Raw genomic sequence first — 16,276 nt, 5'->3', positions numbered from 1 at the left:
ATTTTAATCCTGTATACTTTTTTTTTAACGTGTATACTTTCAGCTGAACGCATATTAAAATGTATTAGTTATTTCCTGTATACAGATCCGGAAAGCAAAGGGTTTCATATTACAAAGATAAGTAAGGAATGACTCTAAATACCCGAATGTGCTGTAGTAGCTGTTATTGTTGCAGTTAAGTGGCATGAGATGTATTTTTAACTGGGAACACATTTAAAATTCTTGTGAGGTTTTTTTCTGTTTTCCGGCAAAAAAAAAAAAAAGCTTCAGATCTCTGGTATAAGTAATGAGATGTGTACATTTAACTGGGATTATACTAAAAAGCTCTGGAATTATTATTATTTTTTTTTTGTGTGTGTGTACGAACAAAAAGAAAACGTTTCAGAATACAGGAATAAGTAAGGGAGTTTTCTAAATGTGTTATAACAGCTGTGATTGTTGTAGGTAAGTAATGTGAGGTTTATATCTAACTGGGAGTATATTAAAAACGTCTCTGCATTTTTTTCTGTATTCGGGCAGAGAGCAAAGCGTTTCAGAATACAGGAATAGGTAAGGAAGTTCTCTAAACAGCTAACCACGAGTGTAGCATTAACATTTAGACAAGGAAGTATATTAAAAAGAATTAGGAGTTTTTCTGTGTAAGACCAAACAAGAGCAGAGGTTTCAGAAGTTACAGAAATGCGTAAGGGTGATTTCTAAACAGCTAACCACGAGTGAAGCATTAACATTTACATAAGGAAATATATCAAAAAGAATTAGGAGTTTTTCTGTGTAAGACCAAAAAAGAGCAGTGGTTTCAGAAGACATGAATGCGTAAGGGAGATTTCTAAACAGCTAACCACGAGTGTAGCATTAATATTTAGACAAACTCGTGAACTCCTACGATGAGTTTAGACTTCCTGCTTAGCTTAGCGTCTCTTTCAACACTCTGAGATAAGCGAGTCAGTAATGAAAGCTGGTCTCATGTGAACTTCTGGCTTAAATAATTAAAACTGAAGAGGATAATGAAACTTGCTTATATCTTGGGGTGTTTATGATTTTTTAATATGTTTATTTTTTGTTTTATTTTCAAGTATTGTATTTGTGTTATTTGGAGGTGTTGCTTTTGTTGTTGTTGTTGTTGTTGTTGTTGTTGTTTTTGTTGTTGTAGTTATTTGGTGTGAGATTGTGGTTGTCTTTAGTACATTTCCCAGATCTCTCTCTCTCTCTCTCTCTCTCTCTCTCTCTCTCTCTCTCTCTCTCTCTCTCTCTCTCTCTCTCTCTCTCTCTCTCTCTCTCTCTCTCTCTCTCTCTCACGTAGATCATCCAATCACCGATATCTTTTCACTCCCAGAGCATCACGCCTTGTCATCTTGCGGCGTGTTCCGGGCGTGTGTCTGGCCTGGGATGGGCGTCCGAGGCTCCTCCGTTAGGGCGCTGCATGGGGGAGTGATCTAGGAAGGCTCTGTTGGCGTGTGACTGCGTGGTGAAGGCGGCAGTGTTGTGTTATCTAGAGGAGGATCATTATGTGTGGGATTCCTCGGTCTTGCGTCATGAAGGAGGCAAGGGTGGAGGCGACTGACCCTTTAGAAGTCCCCGGCTCCTTGTTGCTCCTTTAGGTTCTCAAGGGTTATCTTCCTGACGGCGGACACAATGGCAGCAGCTGTGGCCGGGCGATCCCAGTGTAAATTTGTGAGGTTTTTAGCTTGGGTGTCTGAAGGAGGCGCTGTAGGAGGGGTCTGTGTCCGTGACGTGGTGATGGAGTTGATGGCGATGCGTGGTGACGTCAGGGTATATGTAGTGACCTTTGGCGTGGTGGAATGTGAGAGGTTGGTGGCGTTGGTGGGCAGTGAGGGCAGAATGCGTGTGTGGCTGTGGTTATTAAGGGCGTGTGGGAGTGTGTCACGGGCGTGGCTCTTACTAATAAGACTGTGGAGATGCGTGTTACCTCTCTCTATGGCGTGCTGGTAACGAGTATTCCTCTCTGGTGATACTTGACCTGGTTTCCTATTTACATCCTGCCCTAGTTGACCGTCGGTGTACCTGTTACCAATTTTACCTGTTTCACCTGTTTCCCTTGAACGAGGCACCTGAATTTGTACCCCTAAACTCATGTCCCTGTGAAAGAAAATGGAGTGGAGGGTTCTTGTAGCTTTCAGGGTGTTGAGGAACCTCGATTTGGGGGTCCTGCGAAGTCCTAGCGTTAGGAATCGTGGCACGTGAAGAGGGTGAGGTGCTGGAGTCCTGGGTCACTGCTTGAGTTAGTAAGAATCCTGCAGGAGACTGAAGGAGGGCGTTAGTACTGTTCCTTCCTGTGTGTGGTGGTGGTGGTAGTGTTGGTGGTGGTGATGGTGGTGGTTCCTGAGGCGTAATGACTTCCACCTTCGTGTCATAGAGTGTAGGTGCAACTGGGGTCCACTTCTTCAGACCTTCCATTACCCCACGTGCAGCAGTGACACCCCTACTACCCTTGGGAACGCCTGGAAATCCTGAGAAGTTACCAAGGGACGATTCAGGGCCACCATCCACTCCTAAAGGCTGTAGGATATCATAGTAGGGATAAAGAGCTGGATGATTAGGAAATTCTAAACTCTGAGGATATCCAAGGCTAGTCATTTGGTTTGTATGTCTGAATGAAGGTACTTTTCGCCTGAAGTTGCCTGTGTTTCCTCTGAGGCCAGCCAGCTCGTGCCCTCCCAGTATAGACAGAAGAGGGCCGAGGTCTTGGGTGCTCGGGGGCGGGAAGATAGGAGGGAGGTGGTGCAGGGAAGGCAGGATCGTGTGTGCTGGCTGCAGTGTGTTGTTGAAGGATGAAATGTTTGGCGTGATGTCTCCCTGTGGTGCTGCCTCGCCTCGCCTGGAATAAAGGGAAGATTGATTAGAGCTTCTTGTAAAGTTAGGGTTTTGACAGATTAATTAAACTGATATAAGGGATAGACAAGGAAGACGAAGAAACCAGGATTGAATTAGAAGTAAAGGAAGATAGAAAGAAATTAGTTCTTAAATTGGATAGATAACTGAAATGGACTCAATTATCAGTTTGTTCTTGAAATCAATAAGGAAATTTAAAAGAATAGAAAAATAGACGAAATTGATAGATAAACATCACTAAGACAGACAGAAAGAGAGAGAGAGAGAGAGAGAGAGAGAGAGAGAGAGAGAGAGAGAGAGAGAGAGAGAGAGAGAGAGAGAGGTTTCTTACAGCTTCCTTTACGTTCTTGCTAGGGAGTCTGTCTTCATTTCACTCTTACTTCTTCTCTTCTTACTCTTCTCCTTCTCCTCCTTATCTCTTTCATTCTCCACTTTCCTGTTTTTCTTTCTCTTACTTCATCTTGTCTTCTCTTTTTCCTCCTTATTTTCCTCCTCCTTTCTTTTGTTCTTACTATATTTATTCATTATTTCTTTGTACACTTCACATATTTTCTCTTCCTCCTCTTCCTCTGCCGCCTTCTTCTCCTGCTCCTCCTTATCCTCCTCCTCCTCCTCCTCCTCTTCCTCCTCCTTAACCACAGAATCCTATAAAAAAGTATGTGTAATAATAATAATAATAATAATAATAATAATAATAATAATAATAATAATAATAATAATAATAATAATAATAATGATAATAAGGCTGTTGGTAATAAAGATGATGTTTTTGTTTGTTTTAATTTCTCATCTTGTCGTATCAGTTACCACTTTTAAAAACATCAGCAAGCTTTACTTTTTATCTCTCTCCCCCTCCCCTTCCCTACCCTTCCCCCGCCCACTTCACTCGCATACTTAATAGCAATATAGTGAGATAATTCTTCACAATTAACTACCACAGCCAGAAGCAATGAGACTCCGCTAAATTAAGGGTTTGAATCTCATCCCAAAAATGCTTTAAATTGACCTGCTTAGTTGTGTGTGTGTGTTTGTGTGTGTAGGACTTAAGTTAACCTGGTACTGTCTTATTTTCGTGTTTGTGAGTAGTTTTTGTATAGTGTGTGTATATATGTGTGTGTGTGTGTGTGTGTGTGTGTGTGTGTGTGTGTGTGGTAAGTTACATTAGTCTAAAGGGTTCCTATCTTCGTATCTAAATCTATCCAGCCTTTCCTTCACTCTGTATGTATGCGTGGCTGTGTGTGTGTGTGTGTGTGTGTGTGTGTGTGTGTTTATTTTCACCGCGCGGTAAGATTAACCTGTCAGGGTGATGGACCAGAGTGGTTCACTGCGATCAGGTTCACGGGGTCTTGAACCTTCGCCCTGGGACTGAGAAATAAACGATCTGTGGTAATGGAGCTTATGAGACACTAGCTATTAAATACTTTCCCTTCATCTGAGACACTGAAAAAATGAAAGACTTGTGGGAGTATTGAGGGAAATTATATTGAGAAAACTTTACCTACAAAATAATTCCTTTACATTCTTACTTCTTTCTGTATCAATAGTAATCCGGGTTTATTAAAATTCTGAACCTACTTATTTCCTACACGCACAGTCCTTTGCTAAATAGAAGAACTTAGGCACATAGCTAGAGATAACTATCCTCAAACGGCATTTTCTTGGCATATCGTATCCACAGAATCTTTCCCTACGTAGAAGTTAAGAGCATTTGAAGATAAAATATAAGAATTTAAGCGATAGTGATAAGGGAATGTGGAAGAGATAGGAAAGAAGGTTGGAATTAATAAAGATGAGAAATACGTGGATGGTGATGAAGGAACGTAGACGAGGAGAAGGAGGAAGAGAAGGAGGAGGAAGAAGAGTGGGCTGAACGAGAGGAAAGTGAGATGATGAAGTGGAGAAGCTATATAAAGAAAATGAAGAGACGTAGGAGGAGGAAAAAGAGAAATAACTACTAAAAAAAATGAGAAACTGAAGAAGAAAAAGATCTGCTGGAGGAGGAGGAGGAAGAAGAGGAAGAAGGGGGGATGGAAAAAAAATGAAGTAAAAATAGCAGGAAAGAGACTAAGAAAAACTGGAAGAAGGAGAAAATAAAACGAAGAAGGAGGAAGAGAAGGAGTTGCTAGAGGAGGAGAAGGAGGAGGAGAAAGAGGAAGAAGAGGAGGAGGAGGAGGAGGAGGAGGAGGAGCAACAAGAAGAGGAGGATGAGAGAGGGGATTAGCATATTTCACCACAGAAGCTTGACTGTTGAAGCAAGAAACCAACTTTTTAAGAGTTTCATTTTATTGGCTAAGGGGGAGAGATGTATCACTCCCCCCCACCCACCCACCCCCACACACACACACACACACAAACGGCCATGATTCCTCCTCCCATTCGTGTCGTAACATCCTATCTGACGAAGGCGGTGAAGGAGTCAGAAGCAAGGAAGATTTTTAAGAGGGAATGAATGGTCTCAAGTCTCAGGTCTGCATTCCAAAACGCTATACTCGTTCTCTCTCTCTCTCTCTCTCTCTCTCTCTCTCTCTCTCTCTCTCTCTCTCTCTCTCTCTCTCTCTCTCTCTCTTGATCACCACTATTTTCAGATTAGCCGGGATCTCAAGCATGTTTTTCCTATTAATTATATAGAAATTTTGGTAATCTGTCACTCGAATCGTAAAAAGACCCTTAAAAAAGCTGTATTTTCAACTAGAGCCTTTAGAAAAAGTAGAGGCGCAGAGCAGAAGGGTTTCCGAATACAGGCATCGTTGCAAACTTGGCTAATGGGGAAATGAATGCTCTCCAGTGTGTTTTTCCTCAGTCCTGGTAACGAGGAAGGAGATAAGATGGTGCTATTTCAGTTAAGAAGCGCCCTAGGAGGTGATGCATTGAGCTGCTGTATTGAAGGACCCGTCTGTCTGTCTGTATGTGTGTGTGTGTGTGTGTGTGTGTGTGTGTGTGTGTGTGTGTGTGTGTGTGTGAGGTAGTCTCTCTCTCTCTCTCTCTCTCTCTCTCTCTCTCTCTCTCTCTCTCTCTCTCTCTCTCTCTCTCTCTCTCGCCGTCAGCTGTTACTGTGTGCATCTGATTATGTACACACACACACACACACACACACACACACACACACACACACACACACACGTACAGTATTCAACTACTTCGTGTGTGTGTGTGTGTGTGTGTGTGTGTGTGTGTGTGTGTGTGTGTGTGTGTGTGTGTGTGTGTGTGTGTGTTTTTATGCTGTTTTTGCGCCTTCTCTTCTAAGCTATCAATTCCGGCCTTTACAAACAGCAGTGAGAGGATACTTAGCTCACCCTTCCATCTCCTCCTCCTCCTCCTCCTCCTCCTCCTCCTCCTCCTTCGTTTCTGGTCAGAGGAAGTCTTAGCGTAGTTTTTATTTGACGTCATCAAGGTGGTCCTCCTCCTCCTCCTCCTCCTCCTCCTCCTCCTCCTCCTCCTCCTCCTCCTCCTCCTCCTCCTCTTCCTCCTCCTCTTCCTCCTCCTCCTCCTTTTCCGTCATCTGGCATCGCCGCGAGAAACAAGCGGACAAACAAAGCATTTTTAACACACACACACACACACACACACACACACACACACACACACACACACACACACACACACACACACACACACACACACACACACACACACACACACACATACAGATAAGAGATCCACGAATAGCGTTGAACACATGCACACACACACACACACACACACACACACACACATACACACACACAAAGAGAGAGAGAGAGAGAGAGAGAGAGAGAGAGAGAGAGAGAGAGAGAGAGAGAGAGAGAGAGAGAGAGAGAGAGAGAGAGACCCCAGAAGTTTAATAGCTCGGAATGATAAATGAGGAAGAGAGAGAAAAAAAGCCACAAAATCTAAACAAGAGAGAGAGAGAGAGAGAGAGAGAGAGAGAGAGAGAGAGAGAGAGAGAGAGAGAGAGAGAGAGAGAGAGAGAGAGAGAGAGAGACAAAGACACAAAAGAATAAACAATATAAAAAAAAGATACACAAAAAAGACACGTAGACACAAAAAAGGAAAAAAAAAGGAGAGAGAGAGAGAGAGAGAGAAAGAAAAAAAGAAAAAAGCCTTCATTTAACAGGGCAGAGTGAAGAGGTAACAAGATCCTTCAGTTAATTCCCTGTATGATTAGCTAGAAGGGTCTCTGTTCTCCTCAGACCCTCACCAACCGCAGCTGCGATTAGGCAAACAGTGATAATAATAATAATAGAGCGCTTCTGTCATTAAACTGGGGCCGAGCCTGAAGAATGAGGCTGGTGGCAGAAGTGTGCAAATGAAGGCTGGAGTATTGAGTGTAAACAGATAAGAGATAAGATTGTGAAACTTGATACGTTCGTTTAATTGACCTCACAAGTAGGGGGGATGTCTATGTCTAAATAAGATAATGTAAGATCAATTTTTTCCATGTTCTAGCGAAGGTTACGTTCTTGGTTCTTGGTGATTGAGAGGAAAGTGTGGTTAAATGCGTGTTGCTTGTGACATTAAGAATAGAGAGAGAGAAGGGGAGAGAAAGAGGCAGAGGGGGAAGGCATGTCTGTGTCTAAATAAAATAATGTAAGATCAATATTTTTCCATGTTCTAGCGAAGGTTACGTTCTTGGTTCTTGGTGATTGAGAGGAAAGTGTGGTTAAATGCGTGTTGCTTGTGACATTAGGAATAGAGAGAGAGAAGGGGAGAGAAAGAGGCAGAGGGGGAAGGCATGTCTGTGTCTAAATAAAATAATGTAAGATCAATATTTTTCCATGTTCTAGCGAAGGTTACGTCTGTTTTCTTGGTGATTGAGAGGAAAGTGTGGTTAAACGCGTGTTGCTTGTGACATTAAGAATAGAGAGAGAGAGAAGGGGAGAGAAAGAGGCAGAGGGGGAAGGGATGTCTGTGTCTAAATAAGATAATGTAAGATCATTTTTTTTTTCCATGTTCTAGCGAAGGTTACGTCTGTTTTCTTGGTGATTGAGAGGAAAGTGTGGTTAAATTAGGAATTAGGAATAGAGAGAGAGAAGAGGAGAGAAAGACTAGAGGGGACAGAGGGAAAGAAGATTTAAATTTGGAAAAAGGAAATGTATGAAGAATCTTTGTTTTTGTACGTTAATTTGAGAGAAAATGTATCAATAATTTGAACGATAGTAATATATTTTGATTGATTAAAAAGCTTAATAAGGTAATATGCAAATAATTTTTTGTCTTTGTATGTTCACTTGATAGAAATAGATTAAGAAATTGAATAATAGTGATATAGTTTGAGAGAAAGATAAGTTAAAAAGTTGAATAAGGGAAAATAGGAATCTTTGTCTAGTTTTGTGTGTAAAATTAAGAAAATATAGTTTAGAATTTGAACGACAGTAATATAGATTAGTTTATTAAATTAAAGACGAATGGAGTGAAGAGTATGAATGATCGTTATTTAATTTAGAGTGTTATGCTATAAAGATTAGCTAAAAATTAATTAGTTACGGGATTAAATTTAAAAAAGAATCCTAGTCTTACAAAATATGATTGAAATTAACGAAAATAATACATCTTTCTACATTTATGAGGTAAAAAAAAAAAAACTGACTTAGGTGACAAGGAGCAGTAGAATGATTCCCAAGGTTTGCAAAATAAAATGAAGAATAAGTGAAGGTGTTGGGAGCGTCACGTGTAGAGCTCATGGCAGTTTCCCTTAGTTTTCCTTAGTTTCCCTTGGTTTCCTTAGTTTCCCTTGGTTTCCTTAGTTTCCCTTGGTTTCCTTAGTTTCCCTTGGTTTCCTTAGTTTCCCTTGGTTTCCTTAGTTTCCCTTGGTTTCCTTAGTTTCCCTTAGTTTTTTTTAAGTTCTTTCTTATACGAGTAGCGAAAGTAAATGTATTTTCTTGTGTACGAAATAGAATGAAAGAACAATTTAAATAAAAAGAAAAATGTGCTAGATTTAAGAGATGGAGTTCTCTGTGTAAATGACAAAGAACACAATTTCCTTGTTATAAAAATAGCATGCAAGAGTCATTTAAGTGAGAAATATCGTGGCCAGCTGCACAAAATTAAAGGACTGTAAGAAGATAAGACAGATTGAGGTCTAGACTTGGAAAAAAAATAAATAAAATAATTGCGATTATAACATTTCTTTCAAAATTACATAATATAATTGAACGAACACGCATAACCCTGCCAGAGAGAGAGAGAGAGAGAGAGAGAGAGAGAGAGAGAGAGAGAGAGAGAGAGAGAGAGAGAGAGAGAGAGAGAGAGAAAATAAAAACTCCCATATTTTTCTATGCTCTTATATTCTTAAATGAAACTGAAGATTAGTTAAATAACACGCATAAACAAGTCATTAATGAGAGAGAGGAAGAAAGAGAAGACAGAAAAGTGATAGAAACATGTCAATACCAAATAAACAAACCAAAAACTACACACACACACACACACACACACACGAACACAAAACACCCTTCACCCACTAATCTTCCAACAGAATACAGAGACACAAGAGGTGAGAAGAGACGTACTTAGAAGGAATATTGAAGGCCTTATTGCGATGACTGGTGGCTATACAGGAAGGTCATCAAAAATAAGGGAGGGGCACCTGTCTAAACATAATCATAGCGGGACTGTTCTAACGAGATGTGAGGCGCAAAGTGGCAGTGAGAGAGAGAGATTGGCTGGGCTGTTCTGTAAAGGAGATTGGCTGACTGGCTGTTTCTTGCTTCGTTAGTGGTTTTGGTTTGTGTGAATAGGAAGGAAATATGGGAAGAATGTGTAAATGGTGATAGTAGAAAATGATTGGCTAGTTTGTTAATTAGGTTATCTTGTTTGTTTAGGTTGGTTCTTTGTTACAGTCATTCAATCTTCCTTCCTTTCTCCATTTTGTTTATCTATTTTCATTCATATATTTATTTATTTGCTTGTTTATTTATCAGTCTGTTTATTCATCCATCTGTTTATTTGCTTAATGAGTGAGTGATTGAGTGAATTATTTGGTGAGCCAGTCAGTAAATTAGCAATATTGCACTTAAACAAAACAGATAGCTGGGTTTAGGGTTTACGAGAGAGAGAGAGAGAGAGAGAGAGAGAGAGAGAGAGAGAGAGAGGAGAGAGAGAGAGAGAGAGAGAGAGAGAGAGAGAGAGAGAGAGACCTCCTTGCTTCCCTTCCCTCCCCCAATAAAAAAAGAAAAAATAAACAAATTTTCCCGTTAAAACAAACATCAAAATAAAAAAAATAAAAAAACTGCAACCTCCATTGATTCAGCGCAAGAGAGAGAGAGAAGAATTCAAAAGTGATCAAGCATAAAAATTAACGAAATCTAGCCAAACAAACAGCACCTCTAACAAAAAAAACAAGAGCAAAGCGCACGATAAAAGGAAACAAAACAAGATCATGACGTAAACACAAGCCAAAACAACAAACATTAAAGGAAACAAGAGGAAAAGGCAAGACAAGATGAATGAATCGTAAACTTATAACCTAATGATTGATAAACACTACCATTTTTCCTTTAAAGAGGGCAAAGACGAGGCCACAGGGGGAAGCCAAGAGGACAAGGAAACCAGTCAAGGGAAGGAGAGGGAAGTAAGGCGCAGGGGGGTGGTCAGATTGCAAGGGGGTGAAGGGGTGAAGGGGTGAAAGTGTGAAAACAACTCGTTAAATGAGTGATGGGGGAAAATAAAGAGTGGATTTATTAGGTAAGGTTGAATGAAATTAAGCTCTTTCTCTGTGGCTTGCCTATCCTTGGTTTGTGAAATGTGAGTTGATTACAGGTGGTGAAGGAGACTGACGGTGATTAATTTATAGTGATGGATTGTGAAAGGTGTGAATAATGGTAGCATTGTTTTGATGAATATAGTGACAGGTAGTATCCTAGTGCTTATGTGTTTTTAATTAGTTGTGAATAGGTAATGGTATTTGGCAGTGAAGGATAGTGAAAGGTGTGGTGAATATTGGTGTGTGTGCTAGTTATGGTGAAAATAGTGATGTGTTAGTGAGTGTTAATTAAAGTTTATGACGCTCTTGGTTAATTAAATGTAAATGAAAGTGTAATGAGGATGGTTATAATTAAGTTTGGGTAATTAAAGGTTTTGTTTGTGAGTTTATGAAGAATATGAGGTTAATTGAGAAAGATTATTCCTCCTCCTCCTCCTCCTCTTCCTCTTCTTCCTCCACCTCCTCCTCCTTCTCATCTTCCTCTTCTTAAAACCAAACGACTTCTTTCTTAACTTATCTTCATAACATCTACATCTCTTCCTCCTCCTCATCCTCCTCCTCTTCCTAATCTTCCTTTACCTCCACTTCCTGACTTTCTATACACTCATCAACCCAGCACCACCACCACCACCACCACCACTACCTTCCCGAGCCCCTAAAATATGAATGGCCAACAAAGCCTTATGAATGGGTAGACTGTGGCGAGGCGGAGGTGATCCAATGATAGTGAGGTAGTGATAACAGAAGGGAACAAGGCTCGTCTATGGAAGTCCTGGCGGGGATATTAATGATGTCTGATATATGATAGTGAGATAATGGACTGTTTGCCTTATCAACAGAGAGAGAGAGAGGGAGAGAGAGAGGGAGAGGAACCGGGACTGAGAGAGAGAGAGAAAGAGAGAGGGAGAGAGAGAGAGAGAGGAGTAATGAAATGGTTAGTGTGAAGGATTTAGGCAATAACTGGAGTCTCGTGTTGTTATTGGTAAGTCTAATTGGATAGTTTGCAGCTGTTGAGTCTTGTTTAGCCTTGTTTGCGCTGCGCCATTCACTGATTCTACTGTTTGCGGAGATATAAGGCACTGATGTTATGTATAGGGTAGGGATGTTGTGGGATCAGCGAAGGATGTGTAAAGAATAGGAATGACATGTTTTATTAGGATTATGGTAAGATTAGAGATGTGTATGTATGTATGTATGTATGTATGTTTATGTAAGAGAGGTCTGTATGTATGTATGCAATTAAATTATGACAGGACATGCATATTCTCTCTCTCTCTCTCTCTCTCTCTCTCTCTCTCTCTCTCTCTCTCTCTCTCTCTCTCTCTCTCTCTCTCTCTCATCACCATAACCACGTCAGTTCTTCATATATTTTGAGATAATTATCACTCTTTGCTCTTGGGAGACTCAAACCTCTTAAATCCTGTGAGATCACCTTGTTTGGGAATCTTGGTGATGCGCATTTGTTGGCCTGTTATCGTATTGGCTGCCCTGTTTGTTGACGATGCACTTGGATCCTACTTGGTCCATCTCAAAGGGTATCTGAACCTCCCCAGCCCCTTCCCTTCACTCTCTGCCCCCCTGTGCTATCGCGATGCTCAGCTGTTTGAAAGGGTCAGTTTTATGGTGTTAGTTCTGCGTTGCCTATACCTTCCGGTGTATAATTTGTGGTGTTTATACTGTGTGGTCAAGTGGTGAAGTGTTTATTTTTTTATCTTTATGTTTTCGTCTCTCTCTCTCTCTCTCTCTCTCTCTCTCTCTCTCTCTCTCTCTCTCTCTCTCTCTCTCTCTCTCTCTCTCTCTCTCTCTCTCTCTCTCTCTCTCTCATTAATTTTCTTCCTCCATCTTCTTGAAGTGGAATGTTTAGCTTGTGTGTGTGTGTGTGTGTGTGTGTGTGTGTGTGTGTGTTAGAGTATCTTCATTTTCTGTTTTTCTTTCTGTCTTTGGTTTGTGTAACATTTTGTAATTATTAATCTTATTATTTTTTTTTTTTTTCGTTACGTCTTGCTTTGTCTGATCAATTTTTTTTTTCCCTAACCCCAATAAGGAATGTTTGTTGTTGATTGTTGCTGCTCTTATTGCTGCTGCAGTTGTTGTTGTTGTTGTTGTTGTTTCTAAACGCTTACATTTCGATCTTACTTATTTATTTAGTTAGTCAGTCAGTCAATTAAGCAATTAGTTTATTTATTTATTTATTTATTTTCTGGGGAGGGGCAAAACAGAAGACAGCGAATGACAATATGAATCACAATATCAAACTTTACAAGGTACTCGATGTTTTTTCCTCGACGCATTTACATTTTTTACACCGCAAACGGAAATATTTACACCATGTCACGTCTGCTATTTTTAGAACCCACATAACGCCCCACTAAAGAGAAAATCATTAGAGAACACACAGAAGGGGAAATGTCACGCAGGATGATGCATGACCCGAGAAAATGTCAGAGGATGAAGAAGATGAAGAGGATAAAGATAACAACCTGAGAATTGCCTTGAACTTCTAAGTGACGAGAATATATTAGACACAGAGAGAGAGAGAGAGAGAGAACACACACACACACACACACACACTCATCTCTCTGTCTGTGTTTTCTTGTATTTATCTTGTACCTCATTTGCATACGACTAAGTTTAGCGTATCAGTCAGAGTGAGGTCAGACTCCCAACCCAGCGAGAGTATAGCGAAGTATGCCCCGAAGAGAAAACGGGACAGAAAACGAGGTGTGAAGTCTTTTAGTGCCGGGTGATTATTCATAGAGAACGTAATTGACGGGGTGACTTGCTTATTTTTCGTGATTTGGATAATTTTTTTTTGTTAGCTTGTTAATTTAGAGTTAAGGAATATTCCAGAGATGTCAAAGTTGAACAGGTTACTTCTTGTCCTGTCTTGATTACTGACCCTGAGGATTTTGTTCATGTCTTTGTTGTGTCCCTTATACGACTTAAAGAACCTGATTACTGACTATTCCACTCATCACCACTCTTCGGGTCTCTTCTTAAGCTAATTTTATCAAGTTTTAACTCGTTTCTTCTTCTCTTGTCCCAGTTGCTGACCCTGAGGATTTTGTTTGCCATCCTCGCTATATCCCTTATACCACTAAAACAACCTCTCCATTTGAGAACCTCTTTGACCTATATATTTTCCAAACCTAACTTCATCAAGCTTGAATCCAGTATTTTATTTATTTATTTTTTTTTTTTGTCCTGCCCTGATTACTGACTCCGAGTATTTTGTTTGTCACTCTTGTTGTATTCCTTACACTACTTAAAAAAACCTATTTCATTCTATCTCTTTCTTGAATCTAAATTTATCAATCTTGAACCCATTACTTATCCTGCCTCGATTACTGACCCCCGAGGATTTTGTTTACCATCCTTGCATTCATCCCTCATACCTCTTGAAGACCTTATCACGTGACTCACCTGTTCACTGCCTCCCTGGCCGGACCTTCCCCTCCAAGAAGCCCCCCAAGCAGCATAGCAATGTACACGGCGAAGGCGGCGAAGGAGAGAATGCCCAGGGTGGTGTTCAGGATGGGATAGACGGGCGCCAGGCGAGGAACACTAGAGACTGAGGTTGTCTTGTCCTTTCCGCCCTCAAGTAGCGTGGGCGGGGTGTGGGTGTCGGCGTGAGTGGAGGGCGTGGCGCTGGTGTACGTGGGCGTGGCGTGGGAGAATGTGGGCGTCAGTAATACACACGCCCATATTCCGATGAGGATTATTTTTTGCTGAGTCATGATGATGATGCACTTTTTTTTTCTCCCGTGTCTGGATCTCTCTCTCTCTCTCTCTCTCTCTCTCTCTCTCTTGAAGTAACACGTAATTTTCCTTTTTTTTTTCTCTCTCACCCTTTGTCATCACACGAAACTAATTAATTGAGGAGGCCAGTCTTTGCTTTTCCATTACCTGTTATTGTCTTGATTAACAGGTAAGCAGTCACTTCATTAACAGGTAACTTAGTACTGGTAGGTAGAATGTCGAGTCTCGTTAACAGGTCGAATTACATTAACCACTTGTTCACAGGTAGTAGAATTCTTGAGGTGATTAATTAACAGGTAGAGTCACTTTGTTAACAAGTAAAGTTCTTGATTATTTAACAGGATACTATTTGTGCCTCGTCGACAGGTAGTATAAATCAGCCTCGTAATTAAGAGGTGGAATTATTACCGCACTCTCGTTAACAAGTGGCGCAAGTCTTGAATCACTCCATTAACGGATAAAATTGAGCCGTTAACAGGTAAAATTAATGATTCTCAGCAGGTTATGACTTTTTAACAATTAACACATTTCTTTATCTTCGTAATTACCCGGTAGAATTATTACTGCGCCCTCGTAAACAGGTGGCACGAGTCTTGCTTTAGATAATTAACAGGTATACTTTTTCACAGGCCCAGGTAAGCCGAATCACACTGCCCACGTTACAACAGCTGATCTCGTCTCACACGTGAAGTAACTGCGTGTGTTCGCTCCTCGACTCTGTCTCTTCCTCTCCCTCTCTCCCTCCCCCTCTCCGTTCCCGCTACACAGCTAACTCAGCATAGACTTGCAGCCACATCACAATGCTAATCTGAAACCTTCCAACCGTGATGACAAACTGAGATTAATGTTAAGGGACCATATCGAAACATATCACGTATCCCGTTAGTGTATTTTTTTACCCTCCGTTTTCCTTCTGATATTGGGGAGACTCCGTTATTCGCTTTACCAGATTGTTAGTGATTGTTTTACCGTGTCTGATGGTGGGAAGGCTGCGTACTAACCTAGATATAGTTAGTTAGCGTGGTGGTTATGGTCAGGTGTGCGAAACGGCTAGGGGGGGGGGGTGCCGTAATTAAGGTGCTTACAGATATGGGGACGAGAGGCGGGAAGGAGAGGTGAGTCGCGTTTTCTTTGGTGCCGTTACGAAGGGGAACTGTGTTAGATTGGCAGTCATGGGGAAAATGAGTGTAGTACTGTGTGTGTGTGTGTGTGTGTGTGTGTGTGTGCAGGTAGCGTGCGAGGTAAATTGTGCGAGAGTCATGGTTAAAAGCTTAATTAGTGTACTGTATTCACCTTTGTGTCAATTAGCGAGCGAAGAGGTAATTAATTTTTTTTTCTTTTCCTCTTTTTTTTTTTTCTCTCTCTGCTGTTTGTTTTACCTGAGTCTCAAGAATGTCATCTGATGAACATTTTGTATATTTTTAAACTATTTTCAGAAGAAGTGTTAACAGTTTTTTTTTCTTATTTAATTTTCTTTTCCTTCATTTTCTGTATGGTGTGTTTTAGTAGAATCTTAAGATCGTGATTAACTAACATCTTTTATATTTCCTGTAACTATTTTAGAAGAAACGAAAACTGCTTTCTTTTTTTTCTTTCCCTTTTCAGTTTTTCTTGAATCTGTTTCCTTTAGAGGCAGAAAAAAAGAAATGTTGGTTAATGAGTAGTTAACATTTTCCTTATTATTTTCTTTATTTATTTAGGTAAGCATTATTGTGATGAAATGTGAGATGGGATTTCCATGTATTTATTGAAGTGGCTGGTAGAATGTTTGTCACTGTATTTACCTATTTATTTATCTATCTTTCCATCCGTCTATATATTTATCTATTTTTTCATACATCCATCTATCTTTCTATCGATGTATCTCTCTATCTATCTATCTATCTATGTTTCTATCTACTTATTTATCGATGTTAGTGTTCATTCTCTCTTTCTCTGTCTATCTATGTATCTATCTACTTATTTATCTATGTGTGTGTTCATTCT

General features: G+C 40.4%; 1 protein-coding gene across 1 annotated transcript; it reads right to left on the bottom strand.

The window, feature by feature from the left end:
* Nucleotides 1-1,015: 1,015 nt before the first annotated feature.
* Nucleotides 1,016-14,981, bottom strand: LOC135091799 (uncharacterized). Its single transcript, XM_063989770.1, has 2 exons — nt 13,955-14,981; nt 1,016-2,836 (listed from the first exon to the last, which is right to left on the bottom strand). Exons 1-2 carry the CDS (start codon nt 14,266-14,268, stop codon nt 2,044-2,046), a joined length of 1,107 nt encoding a protein of 368 aa, XP_063845840.1. The 5' UTR covers nt 14,269-14,981; the 3' UTR covers nt 1,016-2,043.
* Nucleotides 14,982-16,276: the final 1,295 nt, after the last annotated feature.

Source organism: Scylla paramamosain, chromosome 38 (assembly GCF_035594125.1).
Source record: "Scylla paramamosain isolate STU-SP2022 chromosome 38, ASM3559412v1, whole genome shotgun sequence".
Classification (NCBI taxonomy): domain Eukaryota; kingdom Metazoa; phylum Arthropoda; class Malacostraca; order Decapoda; family Portunidae; genus Scylla; species Scylla paramamosain.
Note: the sequence above shows the minus strand (reverse complement) of the source record. Positions and strands in the feature narration are given on the sequence as shown.

Bases quoted from the DNA above. Each gene is read 5' to 3' on its own strand.
- LOC135091799 (XM_063989770.1), bottom strand. From the start codon at position 14,268: ATGACTCAGCAAAAAATAATCCTCATCGGAATATGGGCGTGTGTATTA. The intron at 2,837-13,954 runs GTGAGTCACGTG...CCTTTATTCCAG, and splicing joins GCCAGGGAGGCAGTGAACAG to GCGAGGCGAGGCAGCACCAC.